This window comes from Pomacea canaliculata, linkage group LG2 (genome assembly GCF_003073045.1).
Source record: "Pomacea canaliculata isolate SZHN2017 linkage group LG2, ASM307304v1, whole genome shotgun sequence".
Lineage (NCBI taxonomy): Eukaryota > Metazoa > Mollusca > Gastropoda > Architaenioglossa > Ampullariidae > Pomacea > Pomacea canaliculata.
The window spans coordinates 12396359-12420993 of record NC_037591.1 but is presented as its reverse complement, the minus strand read 5'-3'; the positions used below and the strand labels follow the sequence as shown (position 1 = coordinate 12420993).

Here is a 24635-nt window from a genome sequence, read left to right as displayed (position 1 = left end):
TCTCGGGAAGCTATCGTGGTTACTCGGCGGAAGGACACAAGGGTTGATTTCACTGGATTTTTTCAATTTTTATAAACATCGGCAACCGACATAGTGATAATAAGTGGTAATTAAGTGAGGAACGAATCCTTTATTTCTCCTGTATTGCTCTCGTGCTCTGTAATTGTAACTAAATATAGTTTTTAAACGTTTGACCGTCGCCACAGCCTTATCACAAGCCTTGAGTATCCTTTAATCGAAATCTTAACAGAAAATCTTAATAGAAAACTCTGTGGAAACAACTGAATAGAAACTTAATAGAAACAACTCAAAACATTATAATTTAGATAGTGGTCTATATACAAGTGGAAATTTGGTAATGCGAGCCTTCTAACAGCGAGGTTGCTAAAACGGTTAAAACAGTAACAAGATATATTTAAAATATCTCGTCATCAAACGTGGTACTAGTTTATTTGTGGGAGATTAAGTTCGACTGCTTTGACCGGATCGAATTGTCAGGGGGACTATATCCGAATATTATCTCACATTCTTGTCTCGATATATGTAGCCAGGTAACAAACACAAGAGATGTCATACATACCGTGAATGCAGTCATCTGCTTCCACCCTTCATACTTCACGCTGTAAGGATTGGCGAGCTCGTTGGCTGGAATGGGAATGTCCACCACCAGTGTGGCAGGGACTTTAGTCATCTCTGCAACAAGAATCAAATACACATATCAGATTTCGCGGGAAAATAATCTGGGACATAAAACCCCTTCCCTGACTATCCTATGAACTCGTCGCACACAACTAGTGTCTAGGTAATCAAAATGGCCAAAATACATCAGTACAAACAGCAACTTTCTCATGGTTCCATGGCCACATTTAGCTAAGCTTTATCCGTTTGCACTTTCTTTTACTTGCTAAGCGCCGGCATGTTACCTTTGCAGGAATTTTTCTGTCCTGTTTGTTGATCTATTTTGCTTATTACGTTCTGGTTTGAACTGATATGTGTGTGTTTTTTCTAAAGTTTTGTCTGTATACATTTACCTTTTCATAAACAGCCTTTTGAGCTCTCCATTAAGTAGGGACATCAGCTTCATAAATTCACTTGACTACATTTTTAAAATTTCTTTCCCAGACGCTTCCGATTTAAATTAAATAAAGCAAAACAGAAAACTACATTTACTATAAAAAAGAAACCGATGGTATAGACTTACCTGTACAATCATTGCCAGTTCCCCAGTAATCAGACGCACAGCTGCAGGTATAACTTCCGTCAGTGTTTGTACACACCTGAAGGCAGTCGTCCAAGTTGTTGGAGCACTCGTCGGTATCTGTGATTTTCAGTTATCAACATGTTTATCATACACAGAACGCTCGCGTCACTGTCGGGTCTAACTAATAACTAGAGCAAATCCTTCATCTCAATACTCCTCTCACTAGTTATCAATAAATAAACGCCTTCCTTCTCGTTATATGAACTTCACGTGACTAAGGCACGACACAACATGTAAAGCCTTCATTTCTGTTAAGAGACAAATTTTCTAATGAGGGGATGTTTTGATTGATGTTTTGATTCAAGACATTTAAACACAGACATCATTCAGTGATTCGTTCGATTAGAAATACTAACACTCGTTTGATTGTCCTGTGTCTAGCAAATGACAGTTTACTGTCACATTGTATTTACGTAAACCGTTTGTAACACTCAGATCACGCAGCAGTTGGTACAGAACATCATACAACTAAACTACGATACTCTTTGTTCCATAAAATATTATTTGTTTCAATTATTTGCAAGAAACTTTGGAGCTAAGTTCGTAAAATTTGTTGACTTGTTGTGGCCAGGTATTACCAGAACATGTGGAAGATAACGTGTTGTAGGTGTATCCACTTGAACAGTCGCATCGGTAGCCGCCGTCCACGTTGATACAGATCACGTGACTGCCTGTACAGTTGTTGACGCCGAGGGCGCACTCATTGACGTCCGTGTCACAGCGCGTGCCGGTCCAGCCAGCCTTGCACGTGCAGGAGCCCGTAGTCTTGTTGCAGGAGACGGTGTTGACGCTGCAGCTGCATGCACTGGCGCAGCTGGCCCCGTAAAAGCCTTCAGCACATTCTGAAGTAATCAAATAGCTTGTCCGTTAAACATTTCTACCGCGCGTCATAGTCTGTTTAATCTAAATACGGTGTAAGAAGACATCACAATTATTGAAACAAAAAGTATTTTAAACAAATAAGAGTTATAATGTCTGTTTCGTATACTTAAAAATAGTAAATAGAAGGGAATGTTTGAGAACTATACCAAGTTGTCAAATAATGATCTCTGTGATATTTGGTCCCTTCCCCGTCTCCACATTACACTCACGCACATACACAGTGACTGGCTGACTAGAAGGGCGATACTCGTCTTTATGTCTTACCCAAGCATGTCTGGTTTGATTTGAAGAAACCAGAATAACAAGAGCACAGGTAGGTTCCAGGTAGATTGATACATATTGAGTTTCCCGGACACGTCACAGAGCCTGCTGTGCATTCGTTAACATCCGTGTCGCACGTGCTGCCAGTCCAGCCTCCCTTGCACGTGCAGGCGCCAGTAGTCTTGTTACACGACTGAGTGTTCTGTCTGCTGCACGTGCACTCATTAGCGCAGTTCGTGCCGTAAGTATTATCCGGGCACTCTGAAACACAAGTAAAAGGAAAAATTGTGTACACAGCGCTATGCGGAACAAACAAATACATGAGTAGGGTGTGAAGGGGGAAAAGGATGAAATAATAGAAAGATAATGATAAATGAGGCTCAGAACTACATGAATATCCTATTGCCCTCTGGGTCTTCGGTTTATTCGAAAACTAAAACAAAATAAAAGTCAGCATCGAAACTGTACAAAATTTATGAAGGCAACAAGGCAGACTTCTACTCACCACACCACTACAAGGTGAGCTGCACCAACTGGTGGTGGACACACGAGAATTAGTAGCAGATTATTTGAATTGCTTTCCTCGCTTTGTGTTTTAGTGATCACAAAGACAAAAGTAAAGAATCCTTATATTTTGCTAGTCATTGCAGATCAGATTACAAAAAATTAAGGCATACATGACATTTACTACTCATAATCCAGTCCTACCCCTGCATGTACGGCCATCTTTGTTGAGTAAGTACCCAGCAGAGCAGCTGCAGTAGAAGGTTTTGCCGTCCGCCGAATTGCTGCAAGTTTGTTGACATGGACTGACCACGCCACACCAGTTAACGGCTGAAAGAAAATAAAACGATCTGTAGATGAGTAATCACTCTACTTAAAAGAAAGTAGCCCCAAACAGTCGGGGGAGAACTGATGCCGACTTCCTACCATCTGGCCAACAACCCCGACTTAGAAATATTAAAGAAAACCCAAACAAAAGACGGAGTACATTCTCACACAAAGTCAATAGAACATATATATATAGCACAGAGAAAACCACACATATATTTTAGCGACAACATGGAGATAAACACCAGGCCGGCGACTCACGTATAAATGAACAGGTGTCGTTATTGATGCTCATGTTGTAGCCGCTGTTACAGAAACACTCCTCCAGACTGCAGCCCCCGTTGTCTCTGGGGCAGTCAGTTCGTGTACAGTTGACACTGGCTGAGAAATTACAGGACTAAAATAATAACACGTTGAGCCTAATTTCCTTAAATGTACAAAAGTGTACAAATGTCCACGAATGCATGAGCCAGTTTTCCCAATTATTTTATGTAAGAACATTGCAAAACATCGTCTTTTTATTTAGCCGATTGAAAAGAACTTCAAGAGAAAAATGCGTTTGGCTGGGTTTGGCAGTCACTAAAGTTACCTTGACAGGTGACACCATCGTTACTCAACACAGAACCCGGGATGTTGCAGCCGCAGCGGTAGGAGCCGAGGGTGTTGTCGCAGCGCTGTGTGCAGTTGTTGGTCGCCGTCAGAGCGCACTCGTCCACATCTGTACAGGACAGTTCTCATCCTGTCAGCCTTAATTATGCACTGGAGTTACAATCATACCCAGTAGATTGTTTTACTTAGGTTCAGCTCTAACAGAACTAACAATTCTTCTGTAATCATAGCTGTGGTCCACACGCGAGACAGAGAACTTCAGATTCTCAGCCGTACTCCCACACTTCCGGTCTATAGATAAACTGCAGGTAATTTTATCTGTCCTTTGTAACCAGACAAGGAAAAAATATAATTTACAAAAACAATTCAAAAAAGATGTGAAAAGACAACATAAATATACATTTCTCTTTTTCGTCAGCCGGAGTACTACAAGACAATCACAGACCGAACCAACAAAACAGCGATCACCACTCGTTTCCATGGTTACCTACCCTCGCACTGCTGAGATGAGGCGTTGAAGAAGAAGCCGGTGTTGCAGAGACAACGGTAGCTGCCGAGGGAGTTCTCACAGATCTGACCACACGGACTTGGACTGCTGGTGCACTCATCGATGTCTGTTTATGGAAATGATTGATGTTTTTAAATAGTAAACTTAGAAGATAACTCTCTGTTGTGGCGACGAGAGTAGGTACACGTGATACATTTACACTTGACTTTCTGTGCTAAAATGACAGTAAGGTAAAAATAAGAAAGTGTGTGAATTAAATCTTACCATGACAGATGTTGCTCGGGTCTGTGGTGTAGCCTGTGGGGCACTGACAGCGGTAGCCTCCCTGGTAGTTGAGGCAATTCGCTAGGAACTGACGGCATTCCTCCTGCGCGGACACCGTGTCGCACTCGTTGACGTCCTGGTCACAGTTGGTACCCGTCCACCCGGGTTTACAAACGCACCCTGTGGCGGCGTTACAGCCGCTGGAGCCAGTCCCGCACGTGCAGGTTCGCGCACAGTTGTCGCCGTATGTCCCAGCCGGGCATGCTGCCAGACCATGCAAAGGTGTTAGCGCACGTGCATCGACAGCTCACTTCTTCACTCGTGCCCGAGTACACACAAACAATCATGCACGCGCATCATAAGCAGACATTCTGACAATACTGTCACCTCATGATTTCTGTTATGTATTCTGATATTTTCTTTTGTTTATCTCGTATCTGACTTTTCATAACATTCACGCGTGTCAGTTGAATATACTACCTCCTCAGCTGCTTTTTGAAATTTTTTATTTCGCGAGACCTATACAAGTTACACTAAAAAAAAGCAACATTTTATTCTTAAACAAGCGCTCTGTGATAAGAATTCGCGAATTCAGGGACAATACACCACAGGGACAATACACTACAATATAAGGGAAGAAACACAGTCTGTAAGGAGACTATTTTACTAGTTATCTCCCTTTAAACACCTTTGCACATCGATCAGCTGACCCCCCAAGCGTCGTGACTACAACACATGTTTTCAGACCTGTGGTTTCGTTGTCAGTCAAGACTAACAATCTGGGAAGCAAATTATGAACAGCAAACCGATGAACCATTTGAGATTCCTGTTTTCATGTCACCTGGTAAAGTCGATGACTACACAAACGACAAAATGAAAACGACACCTTGATAGACGGGCGATAATTGTTTACAATACTATGTTTTCTTGGTGTGAGTACCGCTGTAGAAAGGAAAACAACAAATGTGTAAGGATGTGTGACATGCCAGCTCACCTATACAGGTCCTGAGGTCGTTGTCCAGCATCATGCCAGGAGGACAAGAACACGTGTAATGCACTCCTGTATTTTCACAGACGTGAGAGCATCCGGACCTCCCGTTTAGGCAAGGATTGATCTCTGGAATAGGTTTAAAATAGAACAGATGAAATCATCATCATCATCATCATCATCATCATCATCATCATCATCATCATCATCATCATCATCAATAATCAATCATCATTAATCATCATTAATCATCAATCATCATCACTTCTTCTTCTATCGTCTTCAATTGTATTTATCAACATAATCTGCAACATCGAAGCTACAGCTATTGTTAATGATGTCGTCAGCTTCTCTCATCTGTCTCACTGCTATGGTCGTTTGTTTGTGTTGCTAAGGTTCCAGTCACGGTACACTGACCGCTGCACGTGATGTTGTCGTGGTTCAGCTGATAACCGACCAGACAGAAACACAAGCCTCTGTCACTGTCATCAAGCGAGCATCCCTGTTGGCAGTCCAGCAACTCAAAATCTCTACACACGTTCTCAGCTGAAAGTACGAAAACATTTAGACTATCAAAATAGCTCGCGAGACAAATAAAAACACATAAGTAAAATAAAACGGAAAGGGAATCAACGAAAGAACAAACAGGAAACTTCACAAAATAAAGAAAGAAACAAAAGAAGCTCTGGCACAGCCTATCGACTGCACTCATTTCACTCCAGAGCTGTCTTAACTTTGTGTTTTCCATGCATAAACTTTCCCGTATTGGTTGTAGCTTTTCCTCCAGCCCTTATATCAAACACAACTAACAGACTCAATACTTTACTTTGCTACCAGTAACAAAAAAAAATAATGGAGGAGATGACGTCAGAGACTTACACATGTAGCACGTGGTTCTGTCAGGATTTGCTGTGTAACCATAGCGACATTCACAATTGTACGAGCCCTCCACGTTCACACATAGCTGTTCACAATCGGAGGCACCGTTAGCGCATTCGTTGATATCTGCACAAATTCAAAGAAAAACAGACTTTTTTAAGAAGTGGGGAAAGGAGAGCACGTGTCAGCAATACATCTGATTTCGCAGTTTTACTCGCACTTAAAATAAATTTCCCTAGAAACTGATTAAACCTAAGGAAATGCACTTTACCTGTACAGTGGCCGTTCTGCCGTCTGTAGCCGGTGCGACACCTGCAGTAGAAGGTACCTGGCACATTGATGCAGTCCTCAAGCTCCCGCAGGTATTCAGGACTGAGCGTGGCGCGCACTCATCCACGTCTACACGAAATGTCATGACATGACAGTATGTGACCAACGCTTTAAAGTTTAATCCCACTGACATCCTCATGTTATATATAATATAAAGGCTGACAGTTGTCATTAAGATATTTTTACAATTATGCATGGTCGTGCACTCAAGAGATAAATCTCGAGCTTTACATGCATTTAAGATTTCAGATATAAACCTTACCCTCGCATTTACCAGCCGCACTTTTGGAATATCCAGAAGGGCAATCACAGATGAAGGAGCCGTTTGTGTTGGAGCAGACGTACCCTGCACCACACCTGTCAGGATTCTCTCTGCACTCGTTTATGTCCTCGTCACATCTGATGCCCCGCCAGCCTTCCCGGCACACGCATCCGGTGACCGGGTCACAGGTCACCGCCCTGCCACTGCACTGACAGGTCAGGCTGCAGTCGGTGCCGTACTGCATGCTGGGACAGGGTGAGCATGTTCGCTCGTCACTGCCAAGAAGGTAACCGGTATAACACTTGCAGAAGAAGCTGCCCACGGTGTTGATGCAAGCCTGGCTGCACACACCCTCGCTACACTCGTCCCTGTCCACGCAGGTCCTGTTTCCAGACAACCTAAAGCCTGAGTTGCAGAAGCAGGAGGCCACTAGGGTGCCACTGAGGTCAGGGGTTACATTGCAGCCATGATCACAACCCAGTACAGCGCATGTGCCATTTGTTTGACTGTCAGGTTCACATGTACCTAGGAACACAAGTTGTTAGAGACTAAATGCGGGTTTCATTAGAAGTGGAGGCGAGAAAGATGACGAGGTAATTATGCAAAATGTTTAGTTTCGTGATCAGAAAAGTAAGCATGTTAATTTAAGGTTGCATTAGTTAATTTACGACCCCAGACTTACAGAAGAACCTAATTTCACGTAAAAAGTTTGGTCCTTTGTAATACAGTAAGTTACTTTTCTTTCCTTGTCTCTAAATTGGTTCTGACCCTGACACACGGAGCTGTAATAATAAATTCAATAAAACAACAGTAATGCAGTATAATACAGCAATTGCACACCTTTGTCTGAGAGCGTGTACCCTGAGTAGCACTGACAGTCGAAGTTTCCTTCGGAGTTGACACAAACTTGCTGGCAATTGTCGGTGTGTTCAGCACATTCGTTGATGTCTTCGCAATTGAAGTCCGATTTAAGCCGAAAGCCGCTGGCGCAGACACAGATGTAGGAGCCCGGCGTGTTCTCGCATGTGGCGTTCCTACCGCACGTGGTGAGGGTCGAGTTAACGCACTCATCGACATCAATGCACCTGCATGACGACCAACAATACAGTCACGTGAAAAGTGGATGCGTGGCACCCAAAGACAGCCTCATCATCCACATGCTGATATTATCATTCAAAGTAGAAACTTTAACTTATAACGCGAGTTAATGTAAAATGACCACAACTTATTTGATTACAGCAAAGGGAGTAAGTACGGCAAATACAATGATTACAAAAGCTGGCAAGGTTTAACAGTTTGCGAAGGCTGATCACAAGTGTTGCTGTACCTTGTCGCGTCCAGGGGATCGGTCATAAAGCCGACTGGACAGGCTCCACACCGGAATCCTATCTCACTGCTTCCTTGCTGCGCCGGGGTCAGGTCCACACACTCCTGCTCGCTCCACACGGACTCTTCTGACAGGCATCCAAGTCTTCGTCACAGTCATTACCTGTAACATTTGCAGAGGATACTTTGTGAAAACAATGCTTAAAACTACTGGCCACTGGCCATCACATAGAGTTTAAAGAGATTTTACGCAGCTGATTGGTCTAGAGAGACAGAAACGTAGACAAAACATCAGCACACGTTTATTTCCACGTGAAAATGCAAGAAATATTAGAGAGTACCAGGGCTTCTGCTAAGGCTAAATTCTTTGGGGTCCCAGGGACCCCTTCTTCAGATTTTTAAGGGGTCCCTGTTCTTCGCCCAAATTTGAAGGGGACCCCATTGGCGAAAATTGAAGGGTCCTCTGAACTTTGAATGCGTACTGTATGCAATTTTTTGCGGAAGCAGAAGCCCTGGACTACTAGCAGCAACAGGGACATGGCTAGGGTGGATGGTAGTCAAATGGTCATGACGTTCCTTTGCAAAAAAAGATATCTGATTCATATTTTTTTTTCGGCGTAAGAAATTGAGCACATTATTAAGCTTTTTCTTGATGAAGGATGGAGATAAAATGCTGAGAATTTTATGAGAAGAGATTTTAAATAAACGCCATGAGGAAATGGACGAAAATCTGGAGAAAAAAATGCATGAGCATGTTTTCTGTCAAAATCACAGGTTAACAAAGTTTACCTGTCCACCCAGGCGCGCACGTACACGTAGCCCAAAAGAAGGTGGCGACATCTGTGGGGATTGGGGTCAAAAAGTCACACGTGCCGTGTGTTCTGCAGGTGTTGTTGCAGGCGATGATGGACACGTCACGGACGGGGGACTGCACTTTCAACGAGTCTTCAGCATAAAAGCTGATAACAGAAGTTATGTTTTTGGCAATAAGTTTATCACTGCATTGTGTAATGCTCTGAATTGTGTAATGCGATGTGTATGTACTGTAATGTTTTTCCTTCGTTATGACTATTTTCGTCGCTTCCTTTCATTTTGTTTTCTTTTCCAATTTTCTGATGTTTGCTTTCCGCTTCTCTTTAACTCTAATACAGATATGAGACACCTCTAGCAATCTACAAGACCTTTCTAACAGACTGACAGACAGTTCGAAGGGATTTAAAATGGAGACTAGTACTGATAAGAGTAAAGCAACGGTCACTGGAGACAGCAATGCGGTTATGTACATAAACGGAGTACCTATCGAAGAGGTTAGCAGCTGAGGTAGACTGTTCCTTGGAGGTAAGACTACTTGATGAGTATTGACTGCTGCGTGTTTAGTTAAAATCTGTCTGCTGACATTTTTAAGTGTCAGTGGAAAAGCTGTGTGACAGTTGTTAAGAGTTAAGGATGTTAAGGAGTTGGATGAGACTCAATGGCATCAGTACCTAACGGTCACTGTCTTTGCTGAGGTGACGTTCAATGTGACGTCACCAGTCCTAGGATCAACCTGGACAACCAAAGCGCTCTTATTCACAGCATGGTATGTCAGGACATCTCCCTTGTCAGGGTCGTAACCTCCCAGGTTAAAGTTCACTGGCTGACCGATGACCACAGTCAAGGTTGCGTTGAAAGTTAATATTGGTGCAGTATTTTCTGTACAAAAACAAAGTTAGCTTTAAGTACCTAACTTTTTTTTTGTTTGTATTATTAATATTTTGAATGACACAGGCAATTAAAAACATACATCTGATACATGGGCACAAGGTTACTCTCATTAATATTGATTACAGTAAAATACTGTTGAGTAAACAGAGTAATGATAAATCGGAGATACTGGACACCTAAACATCTAAACATTAAAAAAAATCTGAACATTTCGACAGAAGAATGAAGGGTTTTCATATAGATATTTCTTTGCACTCTTTTAATTTTAGAGCATTTAATGGTTATGTTTAAATTTACTTGAAAGTATTTATGTAATATTTTATTAATACGTCAACACAAGAGCGTGAATGCCACTCACTGCTGAGCTTCTCTCTGTCGTCAGCCTTGCCAGCGGTGTCCTTACTGGCGTCAGCCATGGCGGCACTGCCAGTTGCGACGTAGTCATAGATACAAGCAATAGAATCGCCGCATTTGGCTCTGGCAGCCTGCAGGACATCTTCTGGCTGCTCGTCCAGAAAATGGGCACGAAATCCGGGTGGCTGTAGTTGGCAGGTCCTCTTCTGGGCGGGTATCTCATCACAGTGTTCTCCTCGGTCACAGCCCCTGTAGTAAAAATAGATCTGTTTACAGGGCTGCCCTGCCTTACCATGATATAGCCTTAGTTGCTGGATCGGCGTAGTAGACAACGCTCCCCCTCCCACTTTAGTAAAAATGCTATTTGAAGAAAGTTGTGTTTACGTAAAAGTATTTAAAGTAGCAAATCAACAGAATGGATGTACTGTCCTCCCTTCCCCATTTATTCTTCTTTGTTCAGGTCTTCAGTTCCAGACCTCGGTGTATATTGAGTCATATTCATATACTCCTTCTATAGTTACGGTAACGTGTTCATCAATCTGGATTTATTGCTTCTGTGAAACTAATCACTAATAAAAAAAATATCTCAACCTGTCAGACAAAGTAGATCTCAATAATGTCACACACGTTTCTAACAGTAAACTTACAAAAGGGGCCGAAGTCTTCGTAGATCTGGCGGTCTGTGAGATTGGAACTCAGGGTCCTTCCATTTGGTAGCAAAAAGTCGTCGGTAAGGTTACCATTGAAGTTCCCCAGCAACCCTTTGATTAGCCCGCGAAATTCTTCGGGCATAGTGACTGCAATGTCCAGAGACTTGAAGCCGACAGAAATGGTCAGGCCGATACCTGGCAGAAGGCCAAGCCTCATGTTAAATTGCACAAAAAGGAACTACACAATAGGATTTCTTTGCATAAACGAAGTACCAAAAACTGATATAGACAGATCCAGAGACAAGGACACAAAAGCTAAAAGAATTGTAGACAGTTATAAAACTACGTTAAACACTGAATAGATGGTGCTTCAAGAGACTAAGGTCAACCTACCGGATGAAAACGTAACGGTCAGACTGTTGTTGTCGTTCTTGAGCGTGAATGCCTCTGCCTCAACCAGAAAATTATTTTCCTGTTGAAGGAACTCGACTGTGTACTCCGTGTTATCGCCGAAGATGATCATACCTGCCGAGACCACAAGCACATCTTAAAGGTCGTAGCTTTTTAAGATGGCAGATACCAAGCGGGATAGTTGTAACCAAGCAGGTGGACAACAGAACAAAAAGCAATGTGCTGTGGCGAGTAAGCTCTACTCACCGTCCGTGCCGTTCTGTAGCTCGACAAAGACTCGCACGCCGTTCTCCTCGGCGCCAAAGGCCGTGAAGACCGTGGCGTTGGTCAGCGTGCCGTTCTCCGTCTCCGCCAGTCCTGTGCGACCTTGCAGGGTACCATTGGTTCCCGTAGTCATCACTGAGAACATGATGTACTCACCCCAACCATTGAAAGTGTACTCGCCTCCATCCAACGTTTTTATGTGAGGGTCACCCCAGGTGAAAGCTGACGAACAGATTGAAATGATTAGTTCCCTTACTTTAGACATTGGATAGTTTCTACTTTTTCCATAGTCTGTAACTTTGTTGAGTTTATATATATATATAAATCGTTTTGGCCAGTTGACATACAACCCTCAAAATGTTAGCGCTAAGACTGATTTTATTGTAAATTCAGTAAAAGAAAACTTTAGAAAACAGATTTTATAAGCAACGATATGGCAGGAATAAATTTCTTACAAAAGCTGAACGGCATCCTCGTGGTGCATGTTCGTACAGGTCTGAGCTCGTAGTACATTTGGCAGTACTCTGGTGACGTAGTGTTGTAGCAGCAAATGTCATGGGCCTCCCTGTCTTCTCGCTGGTAGTCGGCGCGCAGTGACCAGAAGACAGGGTCAGGAGCATCCGCGATGAACTGACCGTTGGAGGACCAGTCCCACCAGTTCCACCAGTTCCATCTCCACCTGTAGCAGCACTCCTGTCCGAGGTGGGATGAGACTTGCGTTTAGTGCAAATTAACGACAACGCAACGATCGCTATGCGTGTTTGTTTTAGTTTCCTCATTCTTGTACTCGTGTGTTCAGATTCATGTTTGTATATACGCTTTAAAAGAAATAATTTTCTTTGCTTCAATTCCTTTGTCTTTATTTATTTGTAAATAAAAATTCTGTCCATGTATACACGTTTAGTTATCAAAATAGTTGTTTATCATATCAAATAATGTACAAAAATACAGCATTATCGAGGAAAGAATTCGTTTCTCTTTTTATATTTGATGAACAAATTGTTAACTACTTTTTTATGCTTTGTGAATTCATGTGTTATTCTGTTATTTATACTTTTGCCTTTTACCAAGAAACTATGTATTGCACTATACTTGTATATACACATCTTTGACACCCTATCCATCAACACAACGCATGCCTATACATATATAAATAATCTTATCGCAATATGTTTTAAATATGCAATATAAGTTTTCGCAATAAAATAGATAATACACATCTAAAACAGACGAGCTGCATTTCCAAAGAAAGTTACCTCACTAGGTAAGGCTTCATTCAAGTAAATGGGAAGAGGAATCAGAATTTAACGGAATAGGAAGAGGGACATGAAAACGGCCTTTTGATAATAAAAACTGTGTTCACCAAACTATAGAAAGCACACAAGGAAATCATTAGAATATACCTGACCATGTGGAGACACGGATCGAGACCTGCCGAGAATCATCCTGTAGCATATTACTGTGTAGTCGTGGATATAGTGAGACCAGATCCAGTTGCCCCAAAGGAAGTTCCAATGGCAGGGACACTGAGGAAGACGCTGAAAGCCCTTTTGGCGCTCGACGTCCAGGGGCAGGTTGCGGTCGTACCAATCCTGACAGACCTGGTCAGCGCTGTACCTGTCACCCAGCTCGTAGATCTGCATGCCGTAACGACCTGCACCCACCCCATGTGTAATATTGTATTAACCATACTCAGTGGCAACACACACATACAGATAGACGAGGGTGGTAGTGGGACTGACAAAGAGGAAATGTCATCCGGGAGATCCTAATGCAAGTGTGGACAAGTTTTCTTAAATCTCACTATTCTTAATTTAAGATAGCACAGAACGGACTACATTTAAAACACACTCAGAGGGTACTGCAACGTAAAATAGTTCAACATCAGCATTGATCGTGTGCATAGTATATTCGCAGAAACACTGGATGATTTTAGCCATTAAAGTTTTAGCTAGAGATTACATACTTTTGCTTGATGATATATCCAGAAAGAATCAACATGTTTTCACGTATTTGTGTAGAGTTGTCAACACTATAGTCAAATTTACTGACATCTTGTTTTTTTAATTCTCTTTTATTTAGTCACTTTTAAGTTCAACAGGGAAAATTTAGTACTGAGTGCTAAGAACCTGTGTTTCCGATGGTTTTGTCAAGGTCCTGGAAGCCGATCTTTGTATTGGAATATTCCGACAAAATGGCTTCATCTTCGTTTCCATTGGTCACCCCGATGATTAACTTTTCATTATTTCTTTTTTTCCACTTCATTGCTCCATTCTTATAGAAAATTATTCCAAACGTCTGTCTTCCATTGGATATTAATGCGACTTGAAAGGTTGCTTGCTCTGCCTGAAGAAAAGCACATCAACAAGATAAAAGAACAAGAAACAATATATTCGATGAGGAATTGGATTTTCACCTTGCTGCTAAGTAAAATCACATGATTCTGTAAAATAGGACGTGAAGGGCTGTTGTTGCCTGCTAATTCATATATAATGCTTACTGAAGATGTGATTATATATATTACAACATATAGCTGTAAGACTTGATCCCGCATGCGTAAGACGAATATATACAAACAACACTTTGACGAGTCCCCACAGACGAAGCAGCAAGAAAGTGGAGACACTTGATCTTCATTTGTAGTCAAGATAGATAACGGAAGACTTGAGCTTGAGCTGTCGTCACGGAGATGGCCAGTGAAGGCTGCTGATGTTTGACAGCGGTCAGAAAGGTGAAAGTCAGGAGAAAGTACTTTGTTTAAAAAGCTACACAAGGACAACACAGCCTTTCCATCGGATGTTAGAACCAGAACGTTATTCTTTCGCTAGTTCAAGATGGCATCCTGTCCAGTCCTGCCTTTTAGCAGTTTGCACACATGTTCAACTGCTTCTCAATGACGTCCATTTTTCTTGAAAATGACGTCGTCCGAATGACGCAAACAGTAGAAGACGTACAACGCATGACATCACTCATACACAAATAATGGAAGACTCTACAATCGTTACAATGGCTCCTAAACATAACGCATAGTAAGGCTTTGGTCTTTAACATCTTTAACATTTGGTATTTTTCAGTTTTCGAATATTTTTCATCACGCCCTTTTGCAAAATTTCTTATTCTTATTTTATGTGTGTACTGTCTACAGCGGAGGGCCAATGTTATAAGCCGCAGGTCCAGTAATCCGCGAATTCGCGCCGCGCAAAATGCTTGGATTCCAACTGTTGACACTATGGATCATAGGGACGTGGACATGGCATCTCAAACACTCGAGACACTGTCATGTTGTCATTACAATAGTCCGTGCTTGACATTCTATACACTATAGCGGATTAAACATTTAAATGCTTGCTTATAACTTCAAAGAGGTATTTACAGAAGATTGGTCTTTTATTGATCAATAAACAGTAAAATAACTTGTAATGAAATCAACGATGAGTGTCATCTTTATGGCGCCTGTCATTGTACCGATACATACCTTACAATGCTACAAAGTTAATCCGCAGTAAATCCGCAAAAATTCGACTCGTAGGGGTATCTGAATCAACACTACGCGGATATATCAAAAATGAAAGCAAATTAAGAACATTTCTTGATGAGTTTGATGAACGTAGCTTAAGACACAAGACAGGGAACAGTAAGAGATTCAGAATTATCAAAGCAACTTTTATCAACTACTTAAAATGTTTGCTGAAGTTTTGATCATCATTGATCTCTAAGCTATAAAAATATTCAAACAAAACGAGCATAGCATCAGAGTTTCTTACATTTGGGTTTCTGCTTTGTTCGTGGGAAACTCTGTGCCACGTGGCGACGAGAACGAGGCTGGCTGTGTAGTCCTTGTATTGCGTGAACTCTCTGACCTCAGCGCTGGCCTTATTCAGGACTGTGTTGTTGTTTGTGGTCAGACGGTAAAACACCGCTAGAACGAAGGTTTACGTACAGTGGTCATAGGTGGTGATGCGTTGGTACAAAAGACGAAATTAGAAATGAAAGTATTTGATTATTATAGTTAAAAGTTATTATATCATGGCTGCAGAAAGAAGAAGAGAACATAGAATTAATGGAGGGGGTAGGTGGTCTTCTATAAATGTGAATAATAGTCTTTCATTAGAGATGCCCTTACCACTGTCGTTATTGTTGAGACTGATGTCCGAGTGAAACGGCAGGATCTGTATTCTGTCTTTCTTCAGCATCTGTTTCTTGCCCTGTCTTGTTTCTCGAAACTAATCAGTCCATTTTGAGACACCTTTCGTCACGTAATAGAAAACTCATAAAAGTCAGTTTTGCTAAATGATAATCATTTGTGACTGCTAAAGGTCGCAGTTTGTTTAAAGGATACAATTTTCAAAAACAATATTTTTTTTCATCTGTAATACCCTTTAAAGCATATGGCGATGGAATAAATAAATAAAAGCAAATGAAATCTACTCACAAAGGCTTTATACTGAAGTGTTTCTTTGAAAGGAAATCCTGTTTTTATGTAGACTGGTGCAACACTGTCCTTTTCTTTCGATAGCTGTCTGTCACCATTGGCCTCCCCATATGGATACAGATCTGTGTTCCGCAACATTTACATATCGTGATGACAGGCTGAGTGAGTGTTAGAAAGCAAGGAAGTGAGAGAGTGAAGGTCTGGAAGTAACAATTTAATAAACAGAAGTTGCGGAGCGAATGCTTTTCTTACAACTGGATATTGTACAGAGGGCGAGAGAGAGAGAGAGAAATGGGAAGAGAGAAGCAATGCGAAGAACTACACACACACGTGCAACACATGCTAACGCACAGATATATACAATGCACATACCCACCACCGCTACCCCTCCCCCTCCACACACACACAGAAATAAACAAAGAATACGCGCGCGTGAATCTTGTAGGTACACAAACGCTCATTCAAAATCAACTACATACTTACCATATTGTCTTTTTTGCTCGTCTGTAACAAAATGCGTGTTGATCGTATTACTTATTTTCCGTCAAATCTCGTGTAAACAATTACAACTTACACTATGGATATTCTGTCAATAGATGCAACATTTCATCTATTGTTTTTATTTTATTTTACCGACAAAAAATCACAGAAAACTAGTATGTCACGATCTTTTGCACAATAGATGATATAGATGATATTAGTTTGCACTTTATTTTGTAACAAACTGTCAAAATGACTACAATTTCTATAACAACCTGAGTTCATGTTGTAGATTTTGTAGTAAGCAGAAAATCCCTGATATATCACGATCCAGTCTGTGTGAAAGACAATTCTCATGACATTGGTTTCTGTTGTGATGGCTGATGGAATCGCTGAGCCGCAAAACCTGAAGTAGTCAATCACATGACATCAGCTTAGTAATTAGTAAAATTTGAAAAAATCCTCAAAAATGATATCCCACAAAGTCAGCACTTTTACAAGGTGTATAAATTCAAATATCAGTTTTGACCTATTCCGGATTTTCTAAGCAAGAAAATACTATTGTTATTTATGAACGTTTGCTTACGTGTTCAAAAGCTTGTCTCCATCATAAACTTTGACCCAGTCCCAAGGACACGATGTCCACCCTTCCAGCTGAAACGAGGTGAAAGTCAAAGTAACGACTTCGTTTGGCACACCCTGGATCAACCAGGTGCACTCCACGTTGTTAGGGTAGATGTTAGGAAAGTTAGGGCTTGTGAAGACCCCTTGTTTCTCTGTCAGCGTTTTCGAACCGCAAGCTATAAAAAGGTAAAAATATGTAATTAGCATGAAAGAAGTATGTTAATTTTATAAAACAATTAAAGAATCGCTCAGCAAACCCCAAAATCACTCGCGCATGCACACACACCATTAAAAACATCACAGAGAAGGCAGTTAATATATAAAAGTAATCTGGAAGCAAATGGGATTAAAGGTTAACAAAATCTTAAGAGAGTTGATGCATGAAAGTGTGGTAAGCAGCTTCGTAAATAATTTCTTAGTGCTAATACAGAATGATCCAGCCACAACAGTAATTAAACGTACACTACGCGTATATGATTTTAACAAGATGCATTCAAAGGTGTCCATTGTGAACATCTGATCATGTTATTTCTAGCAATGGGAATGCAAAATAACTCATATCTACTTATAAGAAACCAAACACGTTTCACCTACAAGGTGTGCCTATCTTGAAAGTTGCTCTGAAGCCTTTGTTGGTCGAAGAGCCGTCGGTGACAAACCGTATCCACATGAGGCTTTGTGAGGACGTCAAGACAGGCGGCAAATCTCCTCCACAGTAACGTGATCCGAGCAGCGGGGAGGTGTCAAAGCCGCCATCTCGTACCTATAAATACAAATAGTGGTTTTGGGCCAGTTCTTGGCAACCATTTGAGTGCGATAAGTTTTCTGTGGTTCTTTTGCAATAGGAATATATTTACTTAATATAGCTGTACATAATACAAACCCCTCACCTCCACATAATTCTTGCTACAGCTGCCTCTGATGTCGCCAAGACTAAAGTTGGTGAACGTCAGTTCAAACACGTAGCCCTCCCTCTGTTCAATGAAGTAGGTGCATTGTTTGCGTCGAGGATAACTGTTAGGGTACGATGGGGATTGGATGATTCCTTCTGTAGTTCTGTATGTCTCCTCACAGACTATGTTTAAAAAAAAGGAAATATAGAATGAAAACTCACCTTGAAGCCTCGGAGCAATATGAGCAGGAAGAGAATACGATTTCCTGAGATTAAGTGTCGATTATAAGTGTGTTTGTTCTTTAACATTGATTTGCCTAGTCTGGAAATAAATCTTGGCAATGCCCATGTGCTGTTTTGTTTTATCTTTAATGCGTTTTCTTCATTTGTGTTTGATACATAATCTGTGCGAATACTTTTTGCAAAATTTGTGTCCAATTGATAGTAGCTTTAAACTATCAATTAATTTCAAAGCATTGAAGGAATGTCATTCGCAAAGTGAAAATTAATTTGCATAATATATTTTCTGATAAGGAGGAGGTTTTGGCAAGGATACTCAGGTTTAAAAGTGGGAATAATAATCCGGCACAATCGTGACAGATAATTTTAGTCATTGTGGTAAAATAAAAAATGTGAACATTTACCAGATATGTGAAATAAAAACATTTAAGAAAAGCTGGAACCCAGAATACTTAGATTCCCATAACAATATAGTGTCATGCAGCAGTGAGTCTGTAAGTGAAGTTTGTCAAGGTTAACAAGCATCCATTATAAACATCATCCTAAGAACAACTGCGAATTCACAATGTACGATCAAATGAAGTTTATTTCTTCCTGCCCCTACTCAACAGAGAAACTCCTTCAGATGGGATCAAAACACAAACAAGTGTGGTAGTGATAGCAATAAAGTATAATCAATGAATCACATTAACGCAATAAAATATTATCGTTTCTAAATGTTCGTATACAATTGCTTCAACTGAATTATTTGAAATTAATTTACAGTGTATTTCTGAATTCTTTATAAACGATGTAGTGAAGGATTGCAAGAAAAAATCTAACCTGATGTCCAAGATGCTTTGAATCCTCTATACGTCATTTCTCCATCTGTGACGAATCTGACTAACATTATGTTGCCAGTAGACGTCACTTCCTGAGGAATTGCGTCACCACACACTCTGTCCAGGCGAGGGGAGTACACGCTGCTTCCATCTCGCATCTAAAAATAAAACAAGTACAAGTACTCTCCAGACACAGCACTCATTGTTGTTTAATTCTTGTTTTCTTTAATGATTTCTCGTACTGGATTAAGAGCAAAATATACAATAAATGTAGTTTTTAAATCCACTGACTACACAATATGCAAAAAAAAAAAAAAACAGGTCTATCACGTATTTTCATTACCTATTGTTGATTCTGTAGGACTTTTTTTTAAAAAAAAGGTTAAAAAAATGAAATCCATAAGCTTCTCAACAAAACTTAACTTCATAATCTGCATCTCTCTCTACAGAACAATATACTGTTAAAACTAATTATTTCCTCGGATATCTCAAGTAAAAGATAGCATTATTTCACGTTTTCTTCGAAGATCAATGATGATTTTAAAGACTATTTGGCACTCACCTCTAGCGAGTCAAGTTGACACGAGATGGTGTCCTGAAGGTGGAAGTCCACAAACGACAGTCTGACCCTATCTCCCGTGTCTCCGGTGATGATCCACTCGCACACAGCGTTAGCCGGGTAAAGGTCCGGGTATCTAGGGGAGATTATTTCCCCGTTTGTTCCATTCAGTTGTCCCCCACAGTCTCTAAAAGCTGAATTTATGAAAACATTGAAAGAGAAATTATTCTTAATATAACTTATTCCACGGTTGTGCCAGTATTGGTAAAAAAATTATGAATTACTAAACAGATAAAATTAAGGAGTACTGAGAACTCCTTGTCAAAATCCTCAAACCTTTACACTAAGATATAAACTAAGCAATATAAAGTCTTTCAAAAGTAAGAAAGTAAACACAATAATAAAATTAAGCCCGGTTCTGTTGTCTTCTGGGGTTAATGAAAAAGTAGTAACAGGTACGGAAAAGTGAAAGTGTGAAGAAAAAGACGCGGAGCAAGTACAATGAAAATTCTCAAAACAACAAGGATTCTCCCTAAATAGTCTGTGGAGTGGGAGTCGGTGAAAAATGTGCCCATTTCCTGTCTGCCAATTTTGTCAAAGGGACATGATAAGGCCTGTAGAGAATATCATAAAATCACATGTAAGATATTTAAAGTCAAATATTGGAACCTTTACATACGTGAGTTGTCAAGGGCAACATTAATTCCCAGATAAGACACAGATAAGACGCAGCAAATCTTAGCTTTATATCTATATAGACCACAAGAGATCAATACTTGCCGGTCAATGCTAAAGTCGATATGTATGTTGCGTTGAACCCAGTAGCATAATCGTTATAGGTGCATCTGAAGACGAGGGTCAGCTCATTGCTGGTCGACGTGATAGGCTGGGGCGATGAGTACCCACAATATCTGTCAAAAGATGCAATGTGCATATTCTGTACATAATCGATACTATTTACTATTATATTTCTAAAACACAAACACTATTCTTTCAAGGGCATAACAATAAGCCGGGTATCCCTAAAAAATCGACGATTAACAGACTGAGTACACACTGCGTCAAGGCACAGGGACTTTGACACAGGGAATGACACATGTTCGTTCTCTGCCTACGACTGTCCACTAGCGTAGTCTCCTACGGCAGTTTGGAGTCAGCAGATGGTCTGAACGGGGAGAAAATCTTGTTACGAGACGATATCTTGATCCACCTCAAACGGTTTCAGTGCCTCTCGCCAACGTCCTGCACGCCTGGGCTGCAAAAACTTCACTTCCTTCCCCTAATTCCTAATTCATCTGTAATAATTCAATACATACTTTTTCCTTCTCGTTCTCTCTACACTCAGCTATCTCGATCACACGCACCAGTTAACTTTACCAACTACGTCTTATCGATTCACAGATTTCTTCACACATTAAATCGTTGAAAATGTCTAAAAATAAAACATAGAAGTAGAATAAAATGAGTAGCGAATAGTTTTACGAATGTTACCTTGGATAAGCAAGGAATTATATCTTAAACGCTGACTTCTGAACTTTTAAACACACGTCAGCTTCCTTCGATTGTCGTCTGCGTCTTATAATCCGCGAGAGTGATCTCCCCTTGAGCAATGTTTATTTCTACTTCCACGCTATATAACAGCATGGGCTCGCATACGCACCTAAACTGCCTTCCTCACAGAGTTAGACGCAAACAAAAAAAACAAAAAAAAACCAAAAACAAGAAAAATATGAATGCACACTTCCGTGTGGCAAAGTTTTATAGAACTGTTTCGCTTTAAACCGTTTCCTAACTTGATAAACGTCCTCAATATTTGTCAGGTTAAGAACTGCTTTAAGCTCAGAAACAACACGAGGCGTTCATAACGAGAACTGATTGCTATAAATGGTTGTTTGATAGAGCTGCTACATGCAGTAGGTGTGCACACATTCTAAGTAACACTGTTAATTGATTCACAACTCGATACATTGATGAGAATAATTGTGACATTTTTTTTAAATTTTCAAGCAAACATTAAAAACTGTAGCTAGCTCGTTCTTTGACAGGAAAAAATACTTGCTGGTGCCAAGAGACACTATAGGCCTGCCAGCTGCTTTCTCAAAAATCCTATAGTCTGAATATTGTTTTGTATTTACTGTTCATGAGCATTAATCGGGAATTCCCAAAGCAACTTTTGCATAAATTACTGTCCGATCAACGGGAAACTGAATTATTATGTGGATATCATTGTATCATTGCATTGCTATAGCACAACTTTTTACAGGATAGATAAGTTTAGTTTTTATAATCCTCCTCAACCATAATGAATTAGGTAATATGTTTATTAGTCATGCATTAAAATTATTCTAAAAAGAATATTTTTATCAAATCAAGTCAAATCAAATCAGACTTTATTGTCTGTCGAGGAGACCCAAGACAGAAATTTTTCTTTTGCTCACAAGGGCAGGCATACATACTCATACAGACATTTAACACACACAGTTATATTTGTTTATATTTACTTGACAGTCAAAACTCCACTGGTATTTGTGTCATCGTCTGTTTACGAAAGAGATTAAAAATACTTACGTTCCAGTCAAAACTGATTGTGATGAAATTCTATCGTAGACTTCCAAGACACCTCCAGCCCGCCACCAACAGTTACTTCCATTTACGTTTGCCAGATAGTTGCCCAAGAAAAATGACTGGAAGGTTAAAGTGATGTTGTGTCCAGGTTCTACCCGTATGGTAGTCGTACAGTTAATAAGTCGAGGAAATGTCCCTGGGTAGTTAGGACTAGTGACAAAACCTTTCTCTCCCATATACAAGCTTTCGCCGCACCCTGGAATAAAAAATAAAATAATTAAATGTTTGCTTGATAGACTATAATCGGTGTCGCCGCAACTGAAATTTCAGCTTGTCGAGGACAGGGAACAATTCTTGACTTCTTTGCTTAAATGAACATGATATTATATTTGTTTTATTGGTTTTTAAAGTCAATGATCTTGAGGCAAAAATTAACTGTAGTATTAGCCAATCTGTTGCACGCAAAGCGGGGCAATATTACCCTCCATACACTCTCCTCGCCTCTTCCCAGACAATCGCTGGAGAGGTAATGGTGAGATAACTAGTCTAAGGTGGACACGTTTAATGAAATGCTCATGACTCGTGTCATTTCTGACATGAGGAGTTAAAATTGTTTCTGTTTGATCTGTCTGTGAACGTTTAATATAAACGTCTAAGTTAATTAGCATTTACTGTGATATGAACCCGACCGGAAATTTTTATTTCCTGCAATAAACAGAAAAAATATTTTTTACCAGCCATTGTCTGTATAAAGGAGATGTTGAAGCCACCCTTAGTTATACTGCCGTCTGTGACAAAGTGTATGGTGGTTGGAAAGTAGGTGGTCAAGCTTTGCGTTGGTCCTCTTCCACAGAACACTTTAGCATTCGGAGTTATGAAGTATCCGGGGTTATAAGATGGAACTTGCACTAGCTTAAAATACAGTAGGTAGTTTTGGATCATCATCATCATCATCATCATCATCATCATCATCATCATCATCATCATCATCATCATCATCATCATCATCATCATCATCATCATCATCATCATCCAAATTTTAATAACAATTAACAAAAGAAGCCCTTAATGTCCCATGAGATGACACTCTTTACCATCACAAATGCCTGCAGCATATCTATTCCAACGTTACGGCAAATAATGTATCATGATTGTTTATTAATGCAACAAGGTGTTTGATGGATCCCTCCTATAGGCTACGCAAATGATTGAAGTCAACCTGGCAATGAAATCTCAGTTTGCACGTTATGGTATCCGCCGAGAGCTCCTCGCAGACAATGGACCTCAGTTCAGTTCACCAAGTTCCCCAACGATTGGGGATTTCAGCACACTTCTTGCAGTCTAATGGCCTATCACAGCGTAGTATACAGAACATAAAATCTTTTTGAAGAAGGCAAAGGCGTCAGGCTAAGGACTATACATTGCCATCCTACGTAAGTACCCTGCTACCAAACGATGTGTCACCAGCACAAATGCTGTCTCAGAACCAGACTGTCAGATAAAAACGTCTACCTGATACCAAGCATTTTCACAATCGTTGTAAACTTGTAATCTAAAGTAGTAGTAGTATTTGCCTCTATAACCACAAAGAGAAAACTGTGCATTAGAAAAGAAAGGTTCAACAAGAACAATGTTCTTTCATTTCGACTTTATATGCAGTCATCAAAGTGTGATTCCAGGAGGTGTAACTTGTGCCAGCATGGTATAAAACTGTGAATTTTTTTAAAATTCAATTTCACCTACCTGATGTGCTTTGGAATACCAAATAAGTGGCTGTTCATGCAGGATTCATATAGGAACACTTTTGTTTCACACAGTTTAATCTCTTATTATCATTAAAAAAAAATTTCTATCTCCTATAGCTATTGTCACGGACCGTCCGCAGACACGGGCATTCTCTCAATAAACCAATATACTCAGATCGCTTGAGGGTGGGCGTACCTCCTTAGAGGCACCAATAATTAAACACAATTTTAAATGAAAAAAAAGGACAAAGTATCAACAATCAGAGATTCACTCCTTCTTTCGCCACACAAGATATATTACCAATATATTAAATCATTCATCCAACGTACTATTAGAGTTAACAATAAAGTTGATTCACATAAATACTGTCACTGATAAAGTATTCCGCTGTCTCCGGTGCTGTCCTTTCTTGATGAATTACCAATGTTAATATCCACTGTATTATAGTATAAAATGTACGTTCTTAACGAAACCCAAACCTTTTATATTAAA

The 24635-nt window shown here is 40.3% G+C and overlaps 2 protein-coding genes across 7 annotated transcripts in view; both read right to left on the bottom strand.

The window, feature by feature from the left end:
- Positions 1 to 24635, bottom strand: part of LOC112557056 — a 90928-nt gene that overhangs the window by 56578 nt on the left and 9715 nt on the right. For 5 of the 6 annotated variants that reach the window (XM_025226658.1, XM_025226661.1, XM_025226663.1 and 2 more), the window contains exons 12-16: positions 23132 to 23309; positions 22401 to 22653; positions 20613 to 20743; positions 19836 to 20026; positions 19275 to 19431 (exon numbers count right to left, since the gene is read on the bottom strand). In XM_025226658.1, coding sequence (XP_025082443.1) covers positions 19275 to 19431; positions 19836 to 20026; positions 20613 to 20743; positions 22401 to 22653; positions 23132 to 23309 — 910 coding nt within the window. Of the gene's footprint in view, positions 1 to 17282; positions 17497 to 17914; positions 18084 to 18210; positions 18396 to 19274; positions 19432 to 19835; positions 20027 to 20612; positions 20744 to 22400; positions 22654 to 23131; positions 23310 to 24635 lie in introns of all 6 variants that reach the window. The other variant, XM_025226660.1, reaches the window with a different exon arrangement.
- LOC112557068 (latent-transforming growth factor beta-binding protein 1-like) lies at positions 6022 to 8528 on the bottom strand. Its single transcript, XM_025226696.1, has 6 exons — positions 8403 to 8528; positions 7916 to 8160; positions 7076 to 7600; positions 6755 to 6882; positions 6484 to 6609; positions 6022 to 6150 (listed from the first exon to the last, which is right to left on the bottom strand). Exons 1-5 carry the CDS (start codon positions 8426 to 8428, stop codon positions 6559 to 6561), a joined length of 975 nt encoding a protein of 324 aa, XP_025082481.1. The 5' UTR covers positions 8429 to 8528; the 3' UTR covers positions 6022 to 6150; positions 6484 to 6558.